Source organism: Elaeis guineensis, chromosome 8 (assembly GCF_000442705.2).
Source record: "Elaeis guineensis isolate ETL-2024a chromosome 8, EG11, whole genome shotgun sequence".
Taxonomy (NCBI): domain Eukaryota; kingdom Viridiplantae; phylum Streptophyta; class Magnoliopsida; order Arecales; family Arecaceae; genus Elaeis; species Elaeis guineensis.
The window spans coordinates 11,111,131-11,133,476 of record NC_026000.2 but is presented as its reverse complement, the minus strand read 5'-3'; the positions used below and the strand labels follow the sequence as shown (position 1 = coordinate 11,133,476).

The following is a 22,346-nucleotide window of genomic DNA, read 5'->3' as shown; positions in this document are numbered from 1 at the left end:
TAGACAATCCCCCAGTTATCATTTGAATTTCACCCTACAGGGGTCAATCTTCTGCTATCCCTACCCCTCCGCCTGTGGTTGCGCTGGTGTCAGTTTAGGTTGAGGCTGAGAGGGCTGGCACTATCGCTACCGAAGCGTAGGACGTCTCGACTGCTGCTGTCCAGCCCTTGGAGGATATCGACGTGGAGGACCTTATCATCGGATGAACCGATCCATCCTCCCTTCTCGGATCAAACGCTCAATTTTCTCTTTGAGGTGGTAACAATCTTTGATATCATAATCGTGGTCACGATGATAGAGGCAATACTTGTCTGGATCACGGTGTTTGGGCTTGTCCGCATCTTTGGAGGCGGAGGCAGATCGGTTCGCACTTGCATCAAAATCTCTCTTCTAAAAATATTCAAAAGAGTGAGATCGTCGAATCGCTTCGAAGGTGAATGATTCCTCTTCGATGAAATATTCCTTCTCTTCATTGGGGATCTTGATCGACAGTGATTTTCATCATTTCGTTTGGGTGAACGAGCTCCTCTCTGCTCTTGATTCTCCACAGTTGGGGTTATTCAGATGGTTTCTTCCATCAGAGAATCTTTTAATCGGACATATTTCTCTGTCCGAGCCAGCATTTTCGAAAAATTTTGGAGAAAAATCTTCAACAATGATTTTTTAAAGTCGTCCATTAACAATCACCATTTAGGATGGACATTACAATCGAGTGATCTAGATCGCGGACTTCCAATATATTTCTGTTGAACCGAGCTACGTAAGATCGAATGGACTCACCCTCTTTCTATTTGATGGTCTGAAGGTAGTTCGAGTGTTTCTGTTATCATCGGCTGGTGATAAAATGGATAGCAAATGCTTAGCTCAGCTGTCAGAAAGAGTGAATAGAAGCTGGCTTCAGACTAGAATACCAATGTCGGGCTATCTCCTTCAAAATAGAGGGGAAAGCTCGGCACAAGATAGCGTCGGAGGCTTCCTGAAGGAGCATGACTGTTCGAAAGCTGTTGACATGATCGGCGAGGTTTGTAGTCCCGTCATAGCTCTCCAGCTGAGGAACCTTGAAGTTTGGTGGGATAGGTTCCTAAAAAATACTTGCCACAAAAGGTGGTTTGGAATCGAACCCATCGGATGGTGTTGACGAGTTGTTGCAAATCTATTGGATCTTTCGATCCATTTCTCGAAGTCTTCGCTCGACTTTCACATCTTGGTTGGTATGCGTTTCAGAGTGCGGAGGATATCGTCGGTCGGAGATTGAATCATGCTCCAATTGAGGACTCGGAGACCGCCATCTCCTTGGTTCTTGGTCTGATCCGCCGTCAGTTGCTGGGTCGGAAGGATTTGGGTTTGATTCACTGTTATGGTGCCAGTGGAGGTTGAATTACTGTCTAAACGACAGCCATGAGTTGTTGCACCTACTGAAAAAGTAGGTTGAATTGCTCCACAGTCACCGCCGTGGGTTGCTGTACCGGTGCAGAAACTTCCACCATTGCTGGAGGTGCAAGAGCAGAGTGGTTTACTTCATTCTGCACCTGTTGGGAGGTGGAGGCGTTGGTTCGTCATGAGGAAGTCCTGCATGAAGCCATCATTAAGATTTATAACTTATCTGCTTTTTTTATAGGACCTGAGATTCGGCCCTTCCTCTATCTGTTGCAGCTTATTTCTGATTGACGTCGGAAGATGCAAAAAAATTCGAGCCGGAGGATTGTGTTGCGACGAGGACCCTCCGATGCTCAAGTCAGAATGCATAAATAGAGAAGCAAAGTTTTTAGCTCTCTGAGATGGATTACTTATCTGGGTCTTCAGAGCTTGAGTATTTATAGAGGAGACAATTGTGTAACCATTCTTAGAAGACAAGCTGGCTGAATTTGGTGTGGTTATTTGGTTGTGATTCTCAGAATCAAGTGGTTGCACCTGCAAGATTTTCAGGATCAGACGGTTGCATCCAGATAGGATTGACAGCTATGATCAATTGGTGCCTGTCTTTTGAACTTGAATCTGATCAATCTACTTCCGAGAAGAGATCAAAGAGTGTGGTGTGTCGACTAGAGCTTGGAGCCAGTTGCCGGTCGACTAGGAGTTTGGACTAATAGTTTTCCGACCATGACTCGATTAGATGGATTGATTAGAAGACTAGCCGACTTGCAGTTGTTATGCTGACCAGAGATTATTCCAATATGCAAGCCGAGTAGGGATTGGATGCGACTGAAGATCGACCAACAAGTTCTCCGACCAAGAATCGGATCAAACCTTTTTCACTTAGGATTCGGATAAAGAACCATCCGACTTGGGGTCGAATCAGGCACACACCGACTAGGGGTCAGACGAGTCATAATCAATCATGCGACTGTATTGCTTAAGATGTGCACTCCGACTAGCTTTTTTAGATCAGAAGTCGGATCAAAAACATGCTGACGAGGGGTCGGACAGAATAGCCTCCGATCAAGAGTAGAGACAGACATTTGTCGATCAGGGGTCGGACAGACATTTATCGATAATTACAATAATTAGACCGCTTGAGAGGCGACAGATATTTGCTGACTAGGAGTCGGGCAAACCACAACAATTAGGCCGCTTGAGAGGCGCTGATATAAATCTGATGAATCATAATGGGCTTGAATCTTCATACATCATCGGTCCATTCCAAATTACTTCTAATATAGCTCTTTAAGATGCCCCCACCCCAAATTAGACTAACTCGAAATGAAGTCCTATGGAGATACTATTGGACGAGCCAAGATTTTGATTAAGGAATAATTGATGCAATAAGCAATCACCTAAATGTTTTCATAATGTTGAATACAGTATTGCAACTCGACTAATGACATGACTTACCAACCGTGGGTTCCAGTTTTGGCAATTTGGTACCTTTGCACCGAAAATAAAATTCATGGCTAATGAACATTGGCACAAATTAGGACCATCAAATTCAGAAGTGATTAGATTTTTCCCCTCTCACATGATGAACAAGGGTCGGCAACATTTTCCGCAGTTGTCCAATGTATATAGTGGGCATATGGGAGTGTTTATAAAGTTAACTAGTTACATTTCCGGCCTTTTCTAATCTACATATGATGCACATGATCAAAAAAAAAAAATAAATAAAAAATGCACGGCGAGCTATCATGCTTTGTATGATCAATCTTATGTTTTTTACAACATATGTATGCTTTAATGTTTGGTTTTATGAATCTGGGTTCAAATCCCAGCCCGTCTTCTGCTTAGATTCCTTATCCCATAGAAGAGAGACATATCCAGGCCAATGACACTGGCTTATTTTTGTTGATTAGAGGTGCATACAAGCAATTTTTATGATAATATAATCATTATCATAAATGCAGACTACAATCCATCTGCAAACAATTTCTATACTTCTGGCTCGTCATAAATTTTGATAGGCAAGCAAAAGGTGTGGACAAGACAACGTTCCCTTTTTATTTGAATTTGGCCTGGAAGTGGCCTGAACTACACAATTAATCAATGTAAATTTGTCAGAAAGCTTATCACAAGAATTTTGCAATTAAGGTTGGAAGAGATTTCTTCTCCAACCACCAGTCTTCCAACACCTGTGCGCCAAAGCAAATAGACCTCGATTAGTACCGATGGGTCAGGCGCGTGTCTGACTTCAGAAACTCTAAGCTAAAGTGGCTGAGGTCCGAGAGTGCCAGGTTATAACAAACCCATTATCTATCCCCACAAATCTGCACCTAAACAGCAGGCAAGCAGAGCTAATCTAATCTAATAAACATGCACTGTATTGAAAAAAAGCTAGCTGGGCAATAAGCTTCTCAGGTCTACTTCTGGTTACTATCATTTGTCAACCTTGAGCCGGAGATCAAAATGATCACAGTTTGTTGGATCTCTCTCTAGTATAATATTGAAGAAGGCTTTAAGAACCGTGACAGCCTAAACCAAGTATTGGCACGCACCCCTCAAGTCTAAAGTAATAGCAACATACTCTCGCTTTCCCTTTCCCTTTCTCAGCCTGTTTAGCTTAGCCACCATAATAGCAACTCACCTGCCTGTGTCTTTTTAGACCACCAACCTACTCACTTTAGTCTACGCACAGGGGGGTAACTTTGCCTGCCCCCTTTTTTTTTTTAACCGATCCCGAGACAGAAGTAGCATACCTAGGCTTAGGGATTGGCCAAAGCCTAGGGGGGAATAATATCACCACATATCTCATAGGCTTCTATCATCAAAAAAATCTTTCATAGGCTTCAGCAACATGAAAAAAAAAAAAGAAAGAAGAAAGAAAGAAAAAGGATAAGAGAAAGGAGAGAGAGCGGAGAGTCATGGTTTCATGATAATACTCCGCGTGATAAGTAGCAGCAGTACTGCCAACACCGCCTTGGGGTCTCCCTTTCCCCCTCAACCTCCCCTTCCTCCGAAGGCCCAACAAGCAACATCAATCATGGCCCTCCTACCACCATCATTACCCATCTCTTCTGTACCCTTGGGTCACATCATTTCCTTCCCATCAACTCATTGGAAGCAGTGGGAAGGAAGGGAAAAGTTGAAGGAAGAAAAGGAGAACAGGGAGGAGAAGAAGAAGATGGTGGCCTTGTGGGGAGCTCATGAGTAGCCGTTGCTCACGCAGCAACAGTCTGCTGCAAGTCAAGGGAGGCATCACTTTCTCCTCTTCTTGGCTTCCTTTGGGGAATCAAGCGTCTTGGTCCGATACCTTGCTACATAAATGGATAAACAAACAACTATAGTAGTGTGTTCCTTTCGATATGGTTTGTGTCTCGTTTCCCTTTCCTTTTTGATCTTTTTCTCCATGTTTTTTTATGTATTGAAAGAACAGTCATGGTGCCGATGCTTTTTGCCAATTTAATGTTGGATATTATGTAATTTGGTGATCCAAGAAATGTCTGGGATCGCTTTATTTCTATTTTTAGTTCTTTGGCTTGCATGATTTTCTTGCCTTACTTTTTTTTTTTTTTTTTTTGGAGCGTGTGTGTGTGTGAGGGGGGGAGAGAGAGAGAGCTCTTTTGGTGTTGCACCCTTTGGGAGGAGATCTTATAACATCTTCGATTCTTTCATCTGCCCTAGAACTGTTGAGACAAAATTACATGTTTAATGATTAAGGAACTGCTTTCTCTTCGAAGCATGATTAAGAAATTGCTGATAAGATATCCTATTTTGATATATATGTTCAGATTTCTGGGATATTGAGTGCGAAAAGTTTGTATAATGAACCTACTACTATAACGATGAATGGGTCATGGATTATTGAGCAGCTCTCTTCTCTTTCTTTTTCTCCTCTTCTACATTCTGATTCAAATACAAAATATCAGGAGGGAGATCATGAAATACTTCTTTTCAGCTGCAGGTCCCTTTGATAAACCCTCCGATATAGTTTTAATTGATCTTTATATGAGAAGGTAGATACTATTTAGAATTATCATCATTCAATCAGTTAGTGAATCCGAAGCCATAAGGTCAATCTTTGATCATCTGTATTGCTTTACAAAAACTCGATATAAAGTACATGCACAGAAAATTAAGAAAATTTATGCAAGCATATGTTTTACATTGCATTTGAAGGCATGATGAGCACTAATTGATTTTGTTTGTTTGATCTTTCAGGCACGTCTATATATATGCATATATACTGTGCACTCTTATTCTTGTCTGTACCTATGCTTACTAGTGTAGAGATGCAAAATTCATGGATCCATCCATGTATGTTGTCAGAGCTTCCTGGTACAAGAGAATATTTTTATACTTGTATCTTGGAGAAATGGGATGTGCCTTGTTTTTAATGTGCTGAGATGGACATTAAGGTGTATATATGTTGGCACCTTTACTTTTTCCTCATTAAGGTTAAACCCAATGAACCAACTGGAGGTAATATGTATCATATCATGATGCTTATGAGGTCTCTAACAGCTTAAGTTTGCATTTTGTCTTTATGTAGTGCGACTTCTGTTCAGCTAAAAAGAAGTCTCTCAAGGTTCTACCCCACCTTGTGAAATCTTCCCAATAAATCTAGTTTGCATTATGAGTGGTGCTTGAACAATTAATTGGATAACTAGTTGTTTTTAGGGTGCCATTACCATCGATCGGGCACACAAATGTACAATAATTTGTGGTTAGACAAATCATTAATTCCAACCCCACCTTCCCACCCCCACAGCCAGTACCTCCCAAAGGGTGTTCATCAGTACACACTGTTCTTTCTTGCAACTTGTAATGACCTATTTTATGTCATGCAAGTATTAACCTACAACATGCACGCTCATCCAAGTTTGTTTAATTTCTTTGCATGGACAAAATGATGTCACATCGATCGACAAAATTCTATCAGCCCTTGTAACATGAACATGATGATGTGGCATGCGTGTCATTTCACACCTACCAGTAGTCCATGGCCCAAGTGTATTATTGATGATTGAGAATCGCCAATTTGCAGCATGTTGTTCTTTTACTATGGAGAATTTCTCTATGTTGCCAATGTTTTGGATGAAGGCAAGGTACATATTTCATTTTCTTCTATTGTCACTATGTATGTATGGTTTGTTATTGAACATTAGAACATTTGATAGTGAATTCTAAATGGATGCATGTCACTGTCACTGTGGATTTATTTTCAATTCTTAAGCAACAGATATAGATATAAAATATCAGTATCAATGGTGGATGCTGCTCTATCTACTCCCCCAACATTGGCTTCTCCTCCAACTCTATTTATCTTCCCCAACTATTAACCAACTAATTGCTGCAAGATTTTAACATGCCTTGGAACTCTACATGTGCATTTTTGGGTTTCAAACTACCAGTGCTGCTTCTCTTTGTTATTTTTTTCTCTTATACTCATGAAAGCTTAATGCGAATCCTCTACAATCTCATTAGCAGGTGATTCCTACAATTGCGTTATGTTGTGGGTTTCTATTGGCACTGCAAATTTTGGGTTTCCAGGCCAATTCACTTGGGGTGGTTGACAAAGAGGAAAGGAAATCCACCCATCTTTTCTTAGCCTCTCATTCTGTCATACACCCAAGTTATTGGAATTCTCAACTTGGGTTGTAGAGCATCCGTTGCCACTAACATTTAATAGGCTTTAAACAATTATGCCATCTTCGGTTCTTTAACCATTTTAAGGTATGATTACTGTCCACATCTTGTTTTATGTTTCTTTAAAGAAATATTAAGACATACTTAACAGCAAAATCTTTTCATCATCTCAAAATGTCATGAAAATTATTTATGACGACTGCCCATTTTTATACGAAAAGACTTCAGTTATATTGTAACATCTTTATTTAATGTTAACATTTCGAAATCAGTGATGCAAATATGTAAAATAGACATCTTATCGAAGATAAATTTTGGTATTATTTTACCAAGCATTTGGATCAAACTTGTTATAATTGCTTGTGAATCCTCTCTCATCTTTCCAAATGAGTTCAGTCATCTCCTTGATGACAAGTTAGGCGCCAGACTGATGAACAGCGACCGATGATAGCTTTTTCCAATGGAGTAAATGACTGGTCGTCAACGAGGCCGTATGGTTCATCATTGAAGTCCAAAAAGAATAAAAAAAAAAACACAGCAGCAGCTGCAGAACTCGAAGATGTCAAATCAATCAAAGAATGAGGACGGGGAAAATCTAAACTTTTTGACAGCAGGAGTAGAGCCTTCGAGATGAAGTACTGTTGGTACGAAAAACCAAATGACTTGGTTAAATTAATCAACAAAATTTCCTAAACTTTTGTGAAACTGGATCCAGTGAGGAGGAGGAGGAGGAGAAGAAGAATATACACTCAAGACGGTCCAAGGAAATTAAATATACTCGATCAAACAACGGAAAGGAATGAGAAAAACCCATAGTTTTGAGCCACCACGTTAAGAAAAAGTAATACGAGTGGGAGGGATCACCTCCACTCCTAGGCCACCTGAGTGTGTCTATATATTCTCGAGCCGCCTGAAGCCTTTCTCAGGGGACTGCTTCACGTTTCCCTCCACGGCGTAGGGCTCATAGTTTCTCGGTGGATCCACCTTGCCGTCCTCAGGCTTGAGGGATTCGGTGTTTTGTGAAGTGGGGGACGAGAGGAGGAAGGAGGGGAAGGGAGGAGGGTTGGGGCCGGCAGAGGGATCTCATGTGCTGAAAATATAATTGAAGGACCTAACTGTAAAGTATGTTAAAGGCATGGACTGTGGTGTAAGTTTTTCCTAGGTTCCGATGGGTGTTCGCGAGACGGGAAATTTAATGTAGGACCACTTGCTTTCTACTTTTTAGATTCAGGTCCCTAACTAATCCCCTTTATTGTATGCGGTCCCGTCACACGGTGTCAGGACTAGTTCAAGTCTTGCGCCGTTATCTTTCATATGCGTAGCTATTTTTGATGGATTTTTAAGCTCTCGATTCTTTTTTAAATTTATGATACGGGATTCAAATCCATATTACGGATAACAGCTTTCACATAACTTTATCAATTAAGTCACTCCGTGCCCACCTTCTCCTCCGCACAAAGAATTAATAACGTTACAATCCCTTTATAACCGCTCTCCAAAATTATTATTATTATTATTGATCATAATAATAGAAGTCATGGATGTTATTTGCCGGAACTACATTGAATGAAATAAATTAATAACTTTTATAACAATAATTATTTATCATTTGAATGAGAAGTAATGGTCAACGATGGTAAAATAATGATACTACTTGCGCACGATGATGCCTTTTTCTCTCTTTTAAAGACAAAGGATTGGACCTAGTAGTTTACTCCAATTCCTTTATGCATGTCAATATTTATTAAAATATTTTTCTAGTTGCTGCAAAAATTTGACTTCTAAAAGAGATGATCTTATTTAGATGACTAATAAAAACATCAAATAATGGATGTAGTCTTTTATTGTATGGTAACTTTTTTCTTTTGATGTAATATTGTATTGTATGATAACTTTACAATAGAATAATGGCCGTCCAATTATTATAACTTAAATTCTTGTTGTTATTACACATAAAATAACAAGCTCCATTCCAAGCTGTTATAGTGACTATTATATTATAATAACCATTATTTTAAACCATATTCAGAAAGGGAAAAAGAATAAAAGTTTATAACCATCTAACCTAAAGCTCAATGGGCATAAAATATGTTTTGTGACATGATTTGTAACTACCTCCTTAAAGTATTGCAACAATAAATATCTTTCACTTCAAAGGCATGAATTTATGGTGCTATCTCCTGATTCAAAATTCTCAGACTCACAAATACCTTATTTTACAAGATCACCAAAAATAGAAAAGAAAAACTCATTTTAGACCACTTACGTTATAAGACTTCTTAAAATAAGATCTAACTAAATAGAATTGATAAAAATATTTAAATATTTATATTTAAATTTTTTAAATAAAAATAAATCTAAAACATTGAAAAATTTATCTTATAAAATAATTTATCTAATTTTGATCAATATGCCTCGTAACTAAAAGATACCATTTTAATTTGCAAATCTGATATCTAATTTATATCCAACTTATGACCATCCATGAGCCATTAATAAATAAGTTCGGTATGAGTCGAAGGTGAGATGGATCTGCTTTGAGATTTTTTTTTGAATCAATCTGTCTCAATTCCTACTAATTATCTAATATATATATATATATAGTATCAAAGAGATATTTGGTTAGGGAGAATAGGGGTCTTATTCCAATCATTTGGTTAGGAAGAATTTCATTCTGATTTCAATTTTAAAGTGAAATGAAAATGACTTAATTTATATAGAATTTATTTTTATTTTTTTTTAAATTTAAATTTTAATTTTAATTTCGATTGCGATCAGGAATCAAATCTTTTAAAAAATTTGATCGATTTTAATTTTAATTTATTTTTATTTTTATTTTCATTTCAATTTCAAATACAAATCAAATACTTCTTAATTTTACCCGTATTTTTATTACCGGATCCACCTTATTTATAACCCAAAGAATTTTGCTTCTTTCTTTCAAAAAGAGAGAAGCTGATATCGTCTCTTTTCAAGATTTGGCCGCGATGAGTACCCAAACCGCCCTCCACGGCATCCCTCTCCCAATCTTTAACCTCGCCTCGTCGCCCTCACGTTCTCACCGCCTTGTAGTCCGAGCTAAAGGTCGCGTTTCTTTATCTCGTCTTCTTGTTTAATTTCACCGCCCATTTACCTTTTTTCTTCCTGCCCCAAAACCTTGAGATCGGCAAGGGTTTAACTAGAAAAGCTTTTGAAATCGTCAAGAATTCGGATTGCATTTCACTTGCATTGCAAGGGTTGGAATGTGAGGATGAATATTTTGGAATTTTTAAGGATTTGTGTGCGTTCTTGAAGGGTTTTGTTTCCCGGAGAGGAATATTTTGGAATCGTTGAAAGGAGAATATGAAGAGATATCGATGCTCATGTATAGAGGATTGTGAAGATAAATTTGTGTTTTATTTCCTGTTTTGGGTGTATCGTCAATGTGATTGTGAGGTATATAAACAAGGGAATATCGTTTGGAAAATTAGCATTTTTTTTTCATAGGTTGTGTTGCCAATTGCGATCTATTGTGGTGGATAAAATGAGGACGGATTCATGTGGCAGCAAGTGTGTGGTTTTTACTGAATTTGTCGGGGTGATGCTATAATAGGATATCTTTAAGTCACGTACTCAATCATGTACGCTGTGAATTTTTTTGGGGCATTCTCATTTTTGTCTGATTTGAGGATAGTGATTATGTTACCAGGTTTTATCATAAATCATAAGTTTAGAGCTCAATAGAAGAACAGCAGGAATCAAGAACATCTCTTGTGTATTTATGAGGTTTTGCCTCATCAATACTTATGCAACATGGTTGCGTATGGTCATTCACAAAATAGTAATCTGTAACAGGAGACGCATTAGTTGTTGTTGGTTGCAAGAGAACACAATGGAACTAATATGGTTGTAAGTGGTAGCAAATGTATTTACCATATTTATGGAGAGAGAGAGAGATAGAGGGTCACGGGTTGCCCGCCTTAGAGCATTGGAGAAATGAGATGCTGCAGCTAGTGGGAGGAGGTGGGATGAAATGTAAAGATCCAGATTGTACATTCGTTTGTCTTTGCTTTTTTCTTTTTTCATTTCTTCCTTAAATTAAAGCTGGCTGTGGTATCAAACAGGGTGACCAAAAGAGCAATACACTAGCCACCTAAGATGGAGCTCCAATAAAGGCACCCAAGGCAGTAGAAGATTGGGAATTATGGCTTTGGCTTGATATCATTCAACCAGACTGTAAGTGGGGTGTTTGTTCTCAGGCATTTCTAGATGGGCTGGCGGGGAGCTCAGTGGGTGATCCCATGAGTTGAAGGGTAGTGGGGCATGAGTGTGACTTGGTAGGGAAGGCAAAAATATGGATCTAGTGGGGAGGCAGGGGGGATGTGCCTCTTCTCAGGCCCCACTTCACTTGGCACCTGTATTAGAAGGGTATGTCGCACGGTGTTATGGTCCATCTTATCATTATCTTTACTAATGCAGCTATGAGTCCCTTAATGAAAAAGAATCCAATTCTATACTACAAAGAACTTGCAGTGCTAATTACTAAATTCTTGTGCCTAGAAAAAAAATGTGGTTGATTACCTAAAAGTTATAATTGAGGTTTTTTAATGACCTAGATCCCTGCATTTGTTTCCTATTTTGGTTTTTTAATAACCTAGATCCCTGCATTTGTTTCCTATTTTGGTACTTCTTAAAACATGCTTATTGATGTTTATAAATGTACCCTAAGGACAGTTCATGTCTTTTATTGAGTTGATTGGATATATGCTTTAATGTATGATAGATGTGCAATGCTAGAACAAAAGATACTTCTTTATTCAGGTTCAGCTTATTTATGATATATTTGCATATCAAAAGAGTTCAGACTTATTACCAGTGTTTATAACTTGAAGATTTGGTCTAAGCATGATAAAACACATAGTCAGACAAATGAAGAACATGATATCATTGATATTATTTTCATGTGCAATACATGAGACAAAGTTGGAAAATAATACTAATGAAATTTGTATTAACCTTTCCAATGATTCTCTTTCATGCTGAATATTTGGTATATAAAAAGATGCTACAGAGTTTTGACACTGTGATATATGCAGTTGAGCCTTCTGAGAAGTCTGTTGAAATAATGAGGAAGTTCTCAGAGAAGTATGCTCGGCAATCTGGAACATATTTCTGTGTTGATAAGGGAGTGACCTCTGTTGTCATCAAGGTACATTTAAACACTGGGTGGGGTATATTTTTTAGTAACTTTTAGGCCTCACATGAATGTAGTACTAAATCCTTTTTTTTGCCATATATATGAGCCATATAGTTAATGTTTGTCTAGATGTCTGATCTATAAATATAGATTGGGGATACTGTAGAATGTACAGCCTTGGTATAGTATGTTTGCTATAACATGTTAACTGACATCTAGTTTGTTGTGGAGAAATCCATTTGTTTTTAGATATTGAAAATCCATTGTTAATTCTAGTTGAACTAGGGAACATTCTTAAACTTGCGTAATTTGTGTTTTCTGTGTAAGTAAGTTTTGTTTTTGGCACATGATATACAATGTAGGCAATACAAGGGTCTGCTATAAAACAACTGCTAGCAAGAAAGTGCATCTTCAATCACTTTTGTCTCCTGGAGGCTTTCATCCAATTGAACTTTCCATGATTTGAAATTCATTTTGGATTTTTCTGATTCTGATTATAATGAAGATACACTTGCTTTTTGTCGGAAACTTAAGCCCTCAAAAAGGGGCAAGCTATATAAAGTGTTAGTTGCTTCTGCCATATTTTTCAGAAAGTCGCATTACAAGAAAGGGGGGCTTTAAGGTGAGACTTATTGGTCCACCATTGCCCATGATTAAGGGGAAAGGTAACACAGCACAGAGAGACATAGAAGGTCTTTAAGATCTTGAGGAGTACAAAAACACTGGGATAGAAGAAGAGAGGAGAAGTAATAGAAGGGATTTTAGGGAAGTATAGAATCCACTATGATGAATCAATAATCCATAATACTCAAATTATGAAAGTTGCATTTACAGCTCTTTTCAAGCTATGTAAGTAGACTCTTAGTAAATCTAACTTTAGATGTCTTTCAGTCAGACCCAAATTCTAAATAAAGGACTCCTAATTTGACTAAAATTCCAAAAATCTGAATAAATTGTCATTCAATTACAGCTATAGCTTTCTGCTACTTTTTGATGATGAAACATTAGAATTTGGCTGAGAGCCATGAAATATCAGTTGTAGTATTTAAAGAGGCCTTTCTAAGTCCTATATACGTGGAACTTGTGCCTTCCAGAAGCTTGCTACTTCCATATAGACAGTGGCAAGCTTTGTCTGCCTGATATCTATATTCATCCTGCATCATGATGTTATTAACTATATCTGCATTGGTGTTGGAAAATGACCACCTGTCAATATGAATTTAGTGGTGCATGTGTTGAACCACTATAGTATTTGACTGTTAATGAGTATTATTATTATTGGTGGTTTGTAGTAATTTATAGGCCATTGTTCAAGAACAGTTTTGTTTAGCCATTGCAAAAAAATCTTTTGCATTTTTTTACATGCAGCTAGAGCCTACTACCAACGCTGCCCAAATTCCTGGCTCCTTTTCTCTGAACTCCATAATTGCCTTCACAACATGTCCCTAACTCAATCCAGCCCTTTAGCCCATTCCCTTCTTAAAAATAGAAAAGAACTTCTTCACCTCATTCCCTTTTCCTGCTGTTGTTTGCCTTCTGTCCTTGATCACCTCCCAGCCCCTCAGGCCCTTTAGCCTCAAATCCGCCTCCACCAACCTCTTCTCCCCCTTTCTGAAGTGTAGTTTCCTCCAATATCATGTACCAATTTCAGGACTGTTAGTCAAGTTTTAATAATAAAATTTGTCAAAGAGGAGATTTTAACACCTTTTAGTAGAGGCAGTAAAGTCTACTATATATTTTCAAAGAAAGCTGTGTATAGGACCTGAGGTATTACTATTATTCTTGGAATATTTTTGTAAATTTTTTCTTGATAGGCAACTTCAGATACTTATGATACAGTCATCAGATCACCGCCATGTCCCACCCCCCAAGAGCCACACGCACACACATCTCACACAAAAGGACGAAGGGAAAAAGCAAAAAAAAAAAAAAAAGAGAGAAAAGAAAAGAACTATCATGGTTCTCCTGGTACGGCCCCTAACAGAGCCATCAACACTAACCTTTCCTCCTTCAACCTCTTATTGTGTGGCAAATATTTGACTAAATCTCATGTTTTTTCCTTTCTCTCTCTATCTTTCTTCTTTCCTTTTTTTTTTTTTCTTTTTTTGAGGGTGAGGTTGAAATTTGCAGCATAGAATACTTTCAAATTCTTTATGTTGCAGCATTTTGTCAACTGCAAAATCTCCTGTCACACCTTTTGCATAATGCATTGAACTGCAGGATGCGCATGGCAAATTTGGTTAATGCAATCGGTCAAGATGTGAAAGTTTTGCTATATGATGTTTATAGTTGTTTTGAGAAAGCATTTTGTTGGTCTAAGAAATACTGTCTCAAACAGGGGCTTGCTGATCATAAAGATTCTCTTGGAGCACCACTCTGTCCTTGTAGGTAACTATTTTATTCATCTCTGAAGCTCTTGTTTTACTTGTTTTATTTACTTCTTGCTATTTGAGTTAATTGGTTAATTATATCCCCGAGATTCGTTTCCTTGTGACTTATATATCAGGCATTATGATGACAAAGCTGCTGAAGTAGGACAGGGATTTTGGAACTGTCCATGTGTACCTATGCGAGAGAGGTGTGGTCTCTTCTTTAAACAGAGTCTGATTCCCTGTATGCCAATTTCTCTAGAATTCTATATGTCCTGAAAATTCTGTGTGTGTGTGTTGTGGGGGGGGGGGGGGTCGGTGGTTGTGTGTGTTGTGCATGCGCATATGCTTATGTGTGCGGTTGACATTTTTGAGAAAGACTGAAGAACATTAAAATACTATGATGCAGTTGGGGATATTTTAAGAGAGGATTTTCAATAATGCAAGTTACAATTTAAGTGTTCCATCTTCTAAGTCCACTGCAGAAGAAATTAATGCACCAACTTGCATGCTTAATTTTTTCTGTATGTTGTTTTGTAGTTTCCTGGGCTTCTCATTATATTTACTGTTTTTATTGGCTTTGCAGGGGTTATATTTGTTTTGCCCATTTACATTGAATTTTGTAACATAAGAAATTTATTAGCTATCATGATTCAGCCACCCCAGGTGGTTGCCTGAAGTACCAGAGAATTTGATCATTCCCTTCATGTAGTTATCTTCTTTCTAACCTACTTCAGCCTCTTCTTTTCATCCTGGCTCTTCCTTTTACTCTCATCTCTTCTTCCACGTAGTCTTTGACATGTGTCCTGTTTGCTTTTCATTTGGTTTGGTAGTATTTTTAAAGGGATATTTTTATCATTGATGAAGACTGATTATATGTCCGATTTAACCAAAAATCAGATCGACTTCTTTTTGAATTTATGAGATCTTAGACCCAAATTTTAGGACTTTGAGGAGGCCTAGGAAATCCCCTCTACAGATGCCACCATCAAGCATGGATTTGCAGATATTATTACTTATGCTGTTGTTCAGGAGTGGAGTAGGACCTTACAGGATTTTGCCCATGGCTAAATTAGAGATTTTGAGTTGGAGAGGAGTTGGACGTGCTCTTAGTTCTGCTGGCAACTTGCCAAATTAATTAGCATCAAAAAGAACAAGGGAGAAATCGCTTATTGATTTGGTGTAAGACATTGTCTTCTGCTATTATTATGACATTGTTTTTTGTCTTTTGGCCTGATTTAACATAATTTTCTTATCAAATTAGTAAAAATACTGAATACACAAATTCTGTATGTACAGACTGGCAAGTGGCAATTTTTGTTGGGTATATTCTGTATATTTCCTTGCAATTCTCACAGCTATGAATAGCTTAACCTCTAATATGGTTATTTTATGCTAGGACACTGTTTGAAGGTGAAGTACCGTCCAAAAAAAAAAAAAAACTGCACTGCTTTTATGTCATTATGTTACCATATCTCGTGCGAAGAATTACTTATGTAGGCTAATGTTTATTGGTAGGTATTAATTTTAATTAGCTTGGATTCTGAAATAATACTGCATCTATTTAAAAGATTTGCGATATGGTCTTATTACCAAATTGATTCTTTTTTTTAATATATAGAAGGGAAAGAAAGTTAAATATCAATTTGAACTTGGTGTGCATTGTATAATTTACTTATTTTTTGATGATATGCAGCAATCTTTTGGGTTTTCTATTGATATCTGCAATTTTTTTCTTTTTCTTTTTTTGCAGGAAGGAGTGCCATTGTATGCTTTTTCTCAACCCTGATAATGATTTTGCTGGGACAGAACAGGCATGTGATTTGCAATTGCTATTCTTTTATTTTCTAAATAATTTTTTTAGAGTAATTCTTTAGTGATACAAAGGGCATTAACCACGAAAAGGCCATAGTGTAATTCACGTGCTTAACATATACCATAGGTGACACCTTCAATAAGCATTGTGTATGGTAGGCCATGCATCTACTCCGGAAACTTGCCTCTGCTTTTGCTTTTATTTCTAGCTAAACTAATAATGTAGTCATTTCCAACTCATCAGATATTTTACTTATTTAATTTTTACTCATGATCTCTTTTTAATAGATACAGTATTTTGAAGATTTATATAGGATGATAATATTATGCAAATGGTTCTCTTTAGGTACCTGCTTCCTGTCTTTGTATAGGAGTGTTATCTTTGAGACTCGGAATACTATGCAAACTTTCTAGGCCATCTTTATTCATATGAATAAAAACATGGGCTGCAAGTAGACCCCATGAACAAAAGTTATATGTTTTTATTGTGCTGAATCAGCAGAATAACCAATAAGGATAGAGTTACAACTAAGTGTGTTAGAATAAATTTACAAGTAGAAGTTATAAAAGGTAGAATAGGTAGTATATATGATGATTTGGTCATGTGTATTATGGACCAGCTTGATCTAGTGAGGAGCGCATCTTCAATACAAGTTGCAGGGTTAGAAAAGAGGGAAGACCCAGAATATCTGAATGAAAATATTGTAAATGGCAAAACTTTCTATTTCAAAGGGCTTGGCGTTGAATATGAAATGAGAAACCCACACAGTCTACCTAGATTGATGAATGAGGCTTGTTCAGTATGTTATTATTTATATGATGTATAAAAAAAATATAGCATGGTGGTTTCCTGGCTCTATGGCTTTCTAGTGTAGTTGTTTCTTACTCTATCCTTCATAATTTTACGTCTATCTCAACATTTTTATTTCTGCATGATTATCTTATTTGCCTTGACATTTTCCTACTTGCCAACTGGTTGAGTTGTGAAGGTCATGTTGATAGGACAGACCGGTTTGATTCTGCCCTCATGTCCATTCAGTCAGAATTCATCCCAGCCCTGTTCTTCAAAGAAAGTTGCCAAGACATTTGTCAGTCACTAATTATAAGAGAAGCACCTTTTTACATTGCGCACCCTTCTCATACAGATGAAGTGGAGAAAAGAATCTGTGATGTTTTTGTGACCATGCAGATTCCTTGGCAGTGAAGATCCAATTTTGGATGATCAAACACACATGTAGTCGGAGAACTGAGTTTAGTCAGATATGGGGGCAAATGCCTACACATGAATCTATTTCAGATTTTTATGCAAGAAAACTGCAATGGATCAATATCTCAATTTGAGGGTGACTGCATAAGCCCTAGACATGTGGAAAAGAGAATGCAAGAGTTTATAACTTTTGGGCCTTAACCATAATTTTATGACCACCAGAGTAATTTTGGTCCTTCAGGACTCTTTCTTTATCCATTTTAAATGATGTAGGCCATCACTTTAAACATTGAAAAAAAAATAATTATAGTGTGCCTAGAACAACAAGGGCAAGTGGTTTATGTGAGTCAGAATGTTAGTTAAAAAGATTGTGCATACAATAATATACAAAGATCAAATGGCTTGTCTCAGATGTCCTCTGAAAATGGAATTATAGTCATTGTGCAATAATTCTGCCTGAAACAAGTAGTGAAAAGTTTTTTTTTTTTTAACTTTATATATTTTCAATTACTAATCTGTAAAGTGCGGATGTTTTTTAGTGGGATTCTCCTTTTTGTCGGACAGTCGGTTTCTCTTCCTTGATTCTCTATCAGGTTTAATGGAACTGGTAGTGCTGCCATAAATTATTTTTCAAAAAAAAAATCATCAAAAATGCCTTATCCAAGATCTTTGTGGGGTTGAAGCAAAACAATTTTTCTTAAGCTTTTAGCCTTGGGGACTAATATATCATCATGCTTCTGATTTCTCATTGAATGCAAGAATTTGTTAGAAAATTAGGATGTATTCCTATTTCCATGCAGACTCTTTGCTCTTTTCAAAATTAGCTTAGGTAGTCTTCATCTGAAATATTTGTTCATTGTTTTTGAAATTGTATAACCAAGATGACAAATACTAATATAAAATTAGTTATTTTTCTTTGTCAACATTTATGCTAAGCAAGGATTTAAGTCTCGACGGGACAGGGGCCATCTCGGCTGTCCCATCCTGTTCCTTTGGCATTTCGACACCAAGGGCGGGTGCGAGATCCTGAAACACACTTCCGACCTTGGTCCCGGCTGTCTCGGTCACGTCCTTTTTTTTTTTTTTTTGGGTGATGATGCTTCGAACGGGGAGAAGAATGAAGGAGAAGTCGAGAGGGGTACCAACCTCTTTTTTTTCTGCTGGCGAGTCGGCGTCGGCATCATTGCTGGAGGGAGCACTGTCTTCTCCTTCTACTCTGTTTTTTCGAGAGGAGAGCACGTCGGGAGGCCAGGAGAGGAGAGCACGTCGGGAGAGAGCCAATTGAGAGGCTGGAGAGGGAGGAGGGAAGAGAGAGGACCGGAGGCAGCGGCGGAAGGGAAGGAATTAGGGCTCAGAGACATGGAGCCTTCAGGCTCTCATGCGGCCGCTCCAGATGCAGCCACTCAGGGCAAATCCCGAAGGATATGCACGATGGATGGTGTACAATCCGGAATCGGTGAAATACAAAGGGTAGCGTGGCGTGTTATCCACCGTAGGATTTGCATGGGACATGGTGGAGAGTGTGCAATCTGGAATCGGTGAAATACAAGGGGTAGCATGGCGCCGTGGAATTTGTGCGGTCCAATTGCACCTGTGCATGCAATATGGAGGTGGGATATCATGCGAAGCACAGCCTCGTCCTTATCTTAAAAAGAAAAAAAAATCTACGCCCGTGACTTCATTTTGCGCCAGGACAGCCATCAGGATGCCCGATCGAGACGGCCATCAGGATGCCCGACGGGGCGGGATGCAGGGCATCCTGTTCCGGGCAAAAACTGAGACGCCCCCATTCCACGAGATTTGAAACCTTGATGCTCAGCATAAAGTTCATCCTTTTTGAGAGGTTCCCATTTTGGGAAAAGTGATTAGCTTCCCAAAGGCAAGTCTTTACATAGTTAGTTGTCTAACCAAGAACTAGTTCAAATTGTGGTGATTCCGGATATGCTTGGATGAATCTATAAAGGTTTAAAAAGGAATTGTAGGATGATATTGTCAAGAAAGAGTGAGACTAGAGAATCCATCCTCCATTACTTCACTAAACTTGTATCAATCGTTAACAAGCTCTTTTGAGGTAAAGATTAGTCAATCTAGAAAACAAAATGGAAGGTCCAAGGGAAGGCAGTCGGTCATCAAAATGTAGTTAAATTGATCCATCCATTTATAGCAGTCAGACACAAATCCTGGCTTTCTCTACTGTTTGGAACTTAGATGCATTTGGATTACTTCCTTTTTTGATTGGGTATGGCTTCGACCGTTCCTGGAGCTAGGCAATTAGTTAACCGTAGACATATTTTAGTTAATGGTTGTATAGTGGATATTATCAGGTTATCGTTGCTCTCGCATAATTGTTTTCAACATTTTTTTGGCTTTGTTTTCATAGATCTGATCCAAGATTTTAGGTCGTCCAGGTGCACTGCTATGAAGCTGGTCCTTTTAATAAAATAAAATCTACATTTGCTTTTCTGTCTAAATGCATCCAAAGCTACTTGCTTTCTAGATGATCCCTCTAGAAGAGTGGGAATCTACTAAATCTGTCTAGTGACTTCATTCCCTATTTCTACTCGCCGAATCCTGAGGCAATGAAATAGTTTATGCCAAGCTAGAAGAATATGTTGATAGCTCTAGTAAATCACAGGTTATCCTTTTCTAGCTATTTGGCTTCATTCTCTCCCTGTGTGAAAGTTTTCCCCTTTCTTCTATATATATATATATATATATATATATATATATTTTTTTTTTTTTTTTTTTTTTTTTTTTTTTTTTTCCATTTCAATGGTGACCAAAAAGAATTTGATGCATTGGTGTAGACTTTCATTGGAGAGACCATTTTTCTTTCATTCAAACTACTATCCAAGTACAGTGGTGGTGTGTGTGTGTGTGTGTGTATTATCTGTCTGTGCGCGTGCATACCTGTGTGTGTGCATGCAGGTTTGTGTGTGCGTGTGTCAATCTTTTTTGCTCATCCTGTTTTTTGCTTCTCTTGTAGACCATCAGCTTGGAAGAGATCAAAGAAGCAACATCAAAAATTTAACCAGTACTGTTTTCTTCCCTGTACTTTTATCTGTTGAGCGGGCAACCTACATGTATGCCTTTGCTGTAGCCAAATAATAATCATGGACAGACATTCTCATTTCTCTGTCTCAAGTGCATAGCAGTATGTAAATTATCTCAAGGTTATGGTGGTGCAGCACTGATTCATTTGCACATGGGGAAAGCAAGTACAAAATTTCCCCCGTTCACAATTTAAATTCATGCTGATGTGATGACGTACAGGGTGAACAATGCAGCATCCACGTTCTGCATCTCCTAGAATGACAGTCCATTTGCCACATCAGCTATGGTACTTGTGGCAGTGTCCAGTATAAACACAATTGTCTACCAATTTTTTGTGTTCAACGCTGGAAATATTTCAGACAATATAATGAAATTTACTTGCAGAACTCTTCGGGTGTAAATAGTTTTGAATTGTTCAGGGCTAAGAAGCAACATTCTATTTGCATGACTTCTTCACCATTTGTAAATTAATCATGTCTGACAGGTGACACTGCTAGACTGACTCATTCTTCACTTGTTTGAGTGCTCATCTGAAAAATTTTGATATAACATGGAAAACTATAATTTGCACTATTGATGACATATTCTTTGTTAGAGTAGGATAGAGAATCAGAATCCCTATTAAACAGAGACTTGTGATGTGAAACGAAGGGCCATCAAAAAGGGCTCCTAAATTCCTCTCTCTGCTTCTGCTACGAAATGTATTGAGTCTATGAATCTTCCTATTATAGGGGGAGGGAGGGCACAAAATTGCCTACCTTTTTTAGGGTAACAGGACTCTTGCCTCTTGATTACCTGTAAATCATGCTTTAGCTTTGACTATGAGCTATGGTAAATTACCGGCCATCACTTGGTACATTTAATTGTGCAAGGTAATATATTGTAACTTGTCAAGTTTTGGCATTGTTGCTTGATCATGGGATGATGCTATGATGCCAAGTGCTTTCCCTCCAGATGGGAGAATTAAAGAAGATTGTAGTCCAATCAGGAGAAGGAATTTCTACATTGGATGTACTCTCCTTGGATGTACTCTCCAAGCAATCAAAAATCATATATATATAAATGATGTTGGGTTTCGGGGGTATGTTTTCTTTTTAAACTTCCACAGACCTGTACATAGCTAGGCTCCAATTAAGTTTAAATGATTCAGTAGTTAAATTCTCCCGGTGGAGTTGTATCATATGTATCTTGTAGCCAAAAGGGAATGGCTTATTTTAATTAGTGCAATCACCAGTTTTGTCAGAAAAATCAACTAGGTCGCCATAAATGTATCCTACTTCCATTGTTGCTTTCGGTGCAATCTTGAATCAGGGAGTTTGCTACTCTGGATGAGCTCAAATTGTAAGGGAGACGTCCTTGAAAGCACCAGAAAAAAGCATGGTCCAAAAATAGTTGTGGCCTCTGGATATTAAAAAGCAGAATTGAGGATTGACCTTGCCATATCCTACTCCAACAGCTCAATTTAATCCAACTTAAAACTGCTCTAGTTGCTTTATCAGTGCCGCCAAGGCGCCAATGAATCAATTGGTTGTTACAAAATGGCTGCAGGTCTATCATATTCACATGCTACCTGCAACCTAGCTCCAGTGAAAATTAATAATGATGTATAATAATATATATCAACATATTATTATGTATTAAAATATTATAATAAAATATAATATTAATATAATATATTATATTATATTTATAGTATTATAATATGATA

At 37.8% G+C, this 22,346-nt stretch overlaps 1 protein-coding gene across 1 annotated transcript; it reads left to right on the top strand.

Annotated features, from left to right (window-relative positions):
* Nucleotides 1-9,940: 9,940 nt before the first annotated feature.
* LOC105050284 (ferredoxin-thioredoxin reductase catalytic chain, chloroplastic) lies at nt 9,941-21,211 on the top strand. The gene is made up of 6 exons (XM_010930235.4): nt 9,941-10,101; nt 12,093-12,205; nt 14,532-14,581; nt 14,700-14,771; nt 16,316-16,376; nt 20,571-21,211. The coding sequence occupies exons 1-6, from the start codon at nt 10,005-10,007 to the stop codon at nt 20,613-20,615; spliced, it is 438 nt and encodes a 145-aa protein (XP_010928537.1). The 5' UTR covers nt 9,941-10,004; the 3' UTR covers nt 20,616-21,211.
* The last annotated feature ends 1,135 nt before the right edge of the window (nt 21,212-22,346 follow it).

Excerpts from the sequence above, each read along its gene's own strand:
- LOC105050284 (XM_010930235.4), top strand. The coding sequence starts at position 10,005 with ATGAGTACCCAAACCGCCCTCCACGGCATCCCTCTCCCAATCTTTAAC. Across the intron at positions 12,206-14,531 it reads TGACCTCTGTTGTCATCAAG|GGGCTTGCTGATCATAAAGA; the intron begins GTACATTTAAAC and ends TGTCTCAAACAG. Across the intron at positions 16,377-20,570 it reads ATTTTGCTGGGACAGAACAG|ACCATCAGCTTGGAAGAGAT; the intron begins GCATGTGATTTG and ends CTTCTCTTGTAG.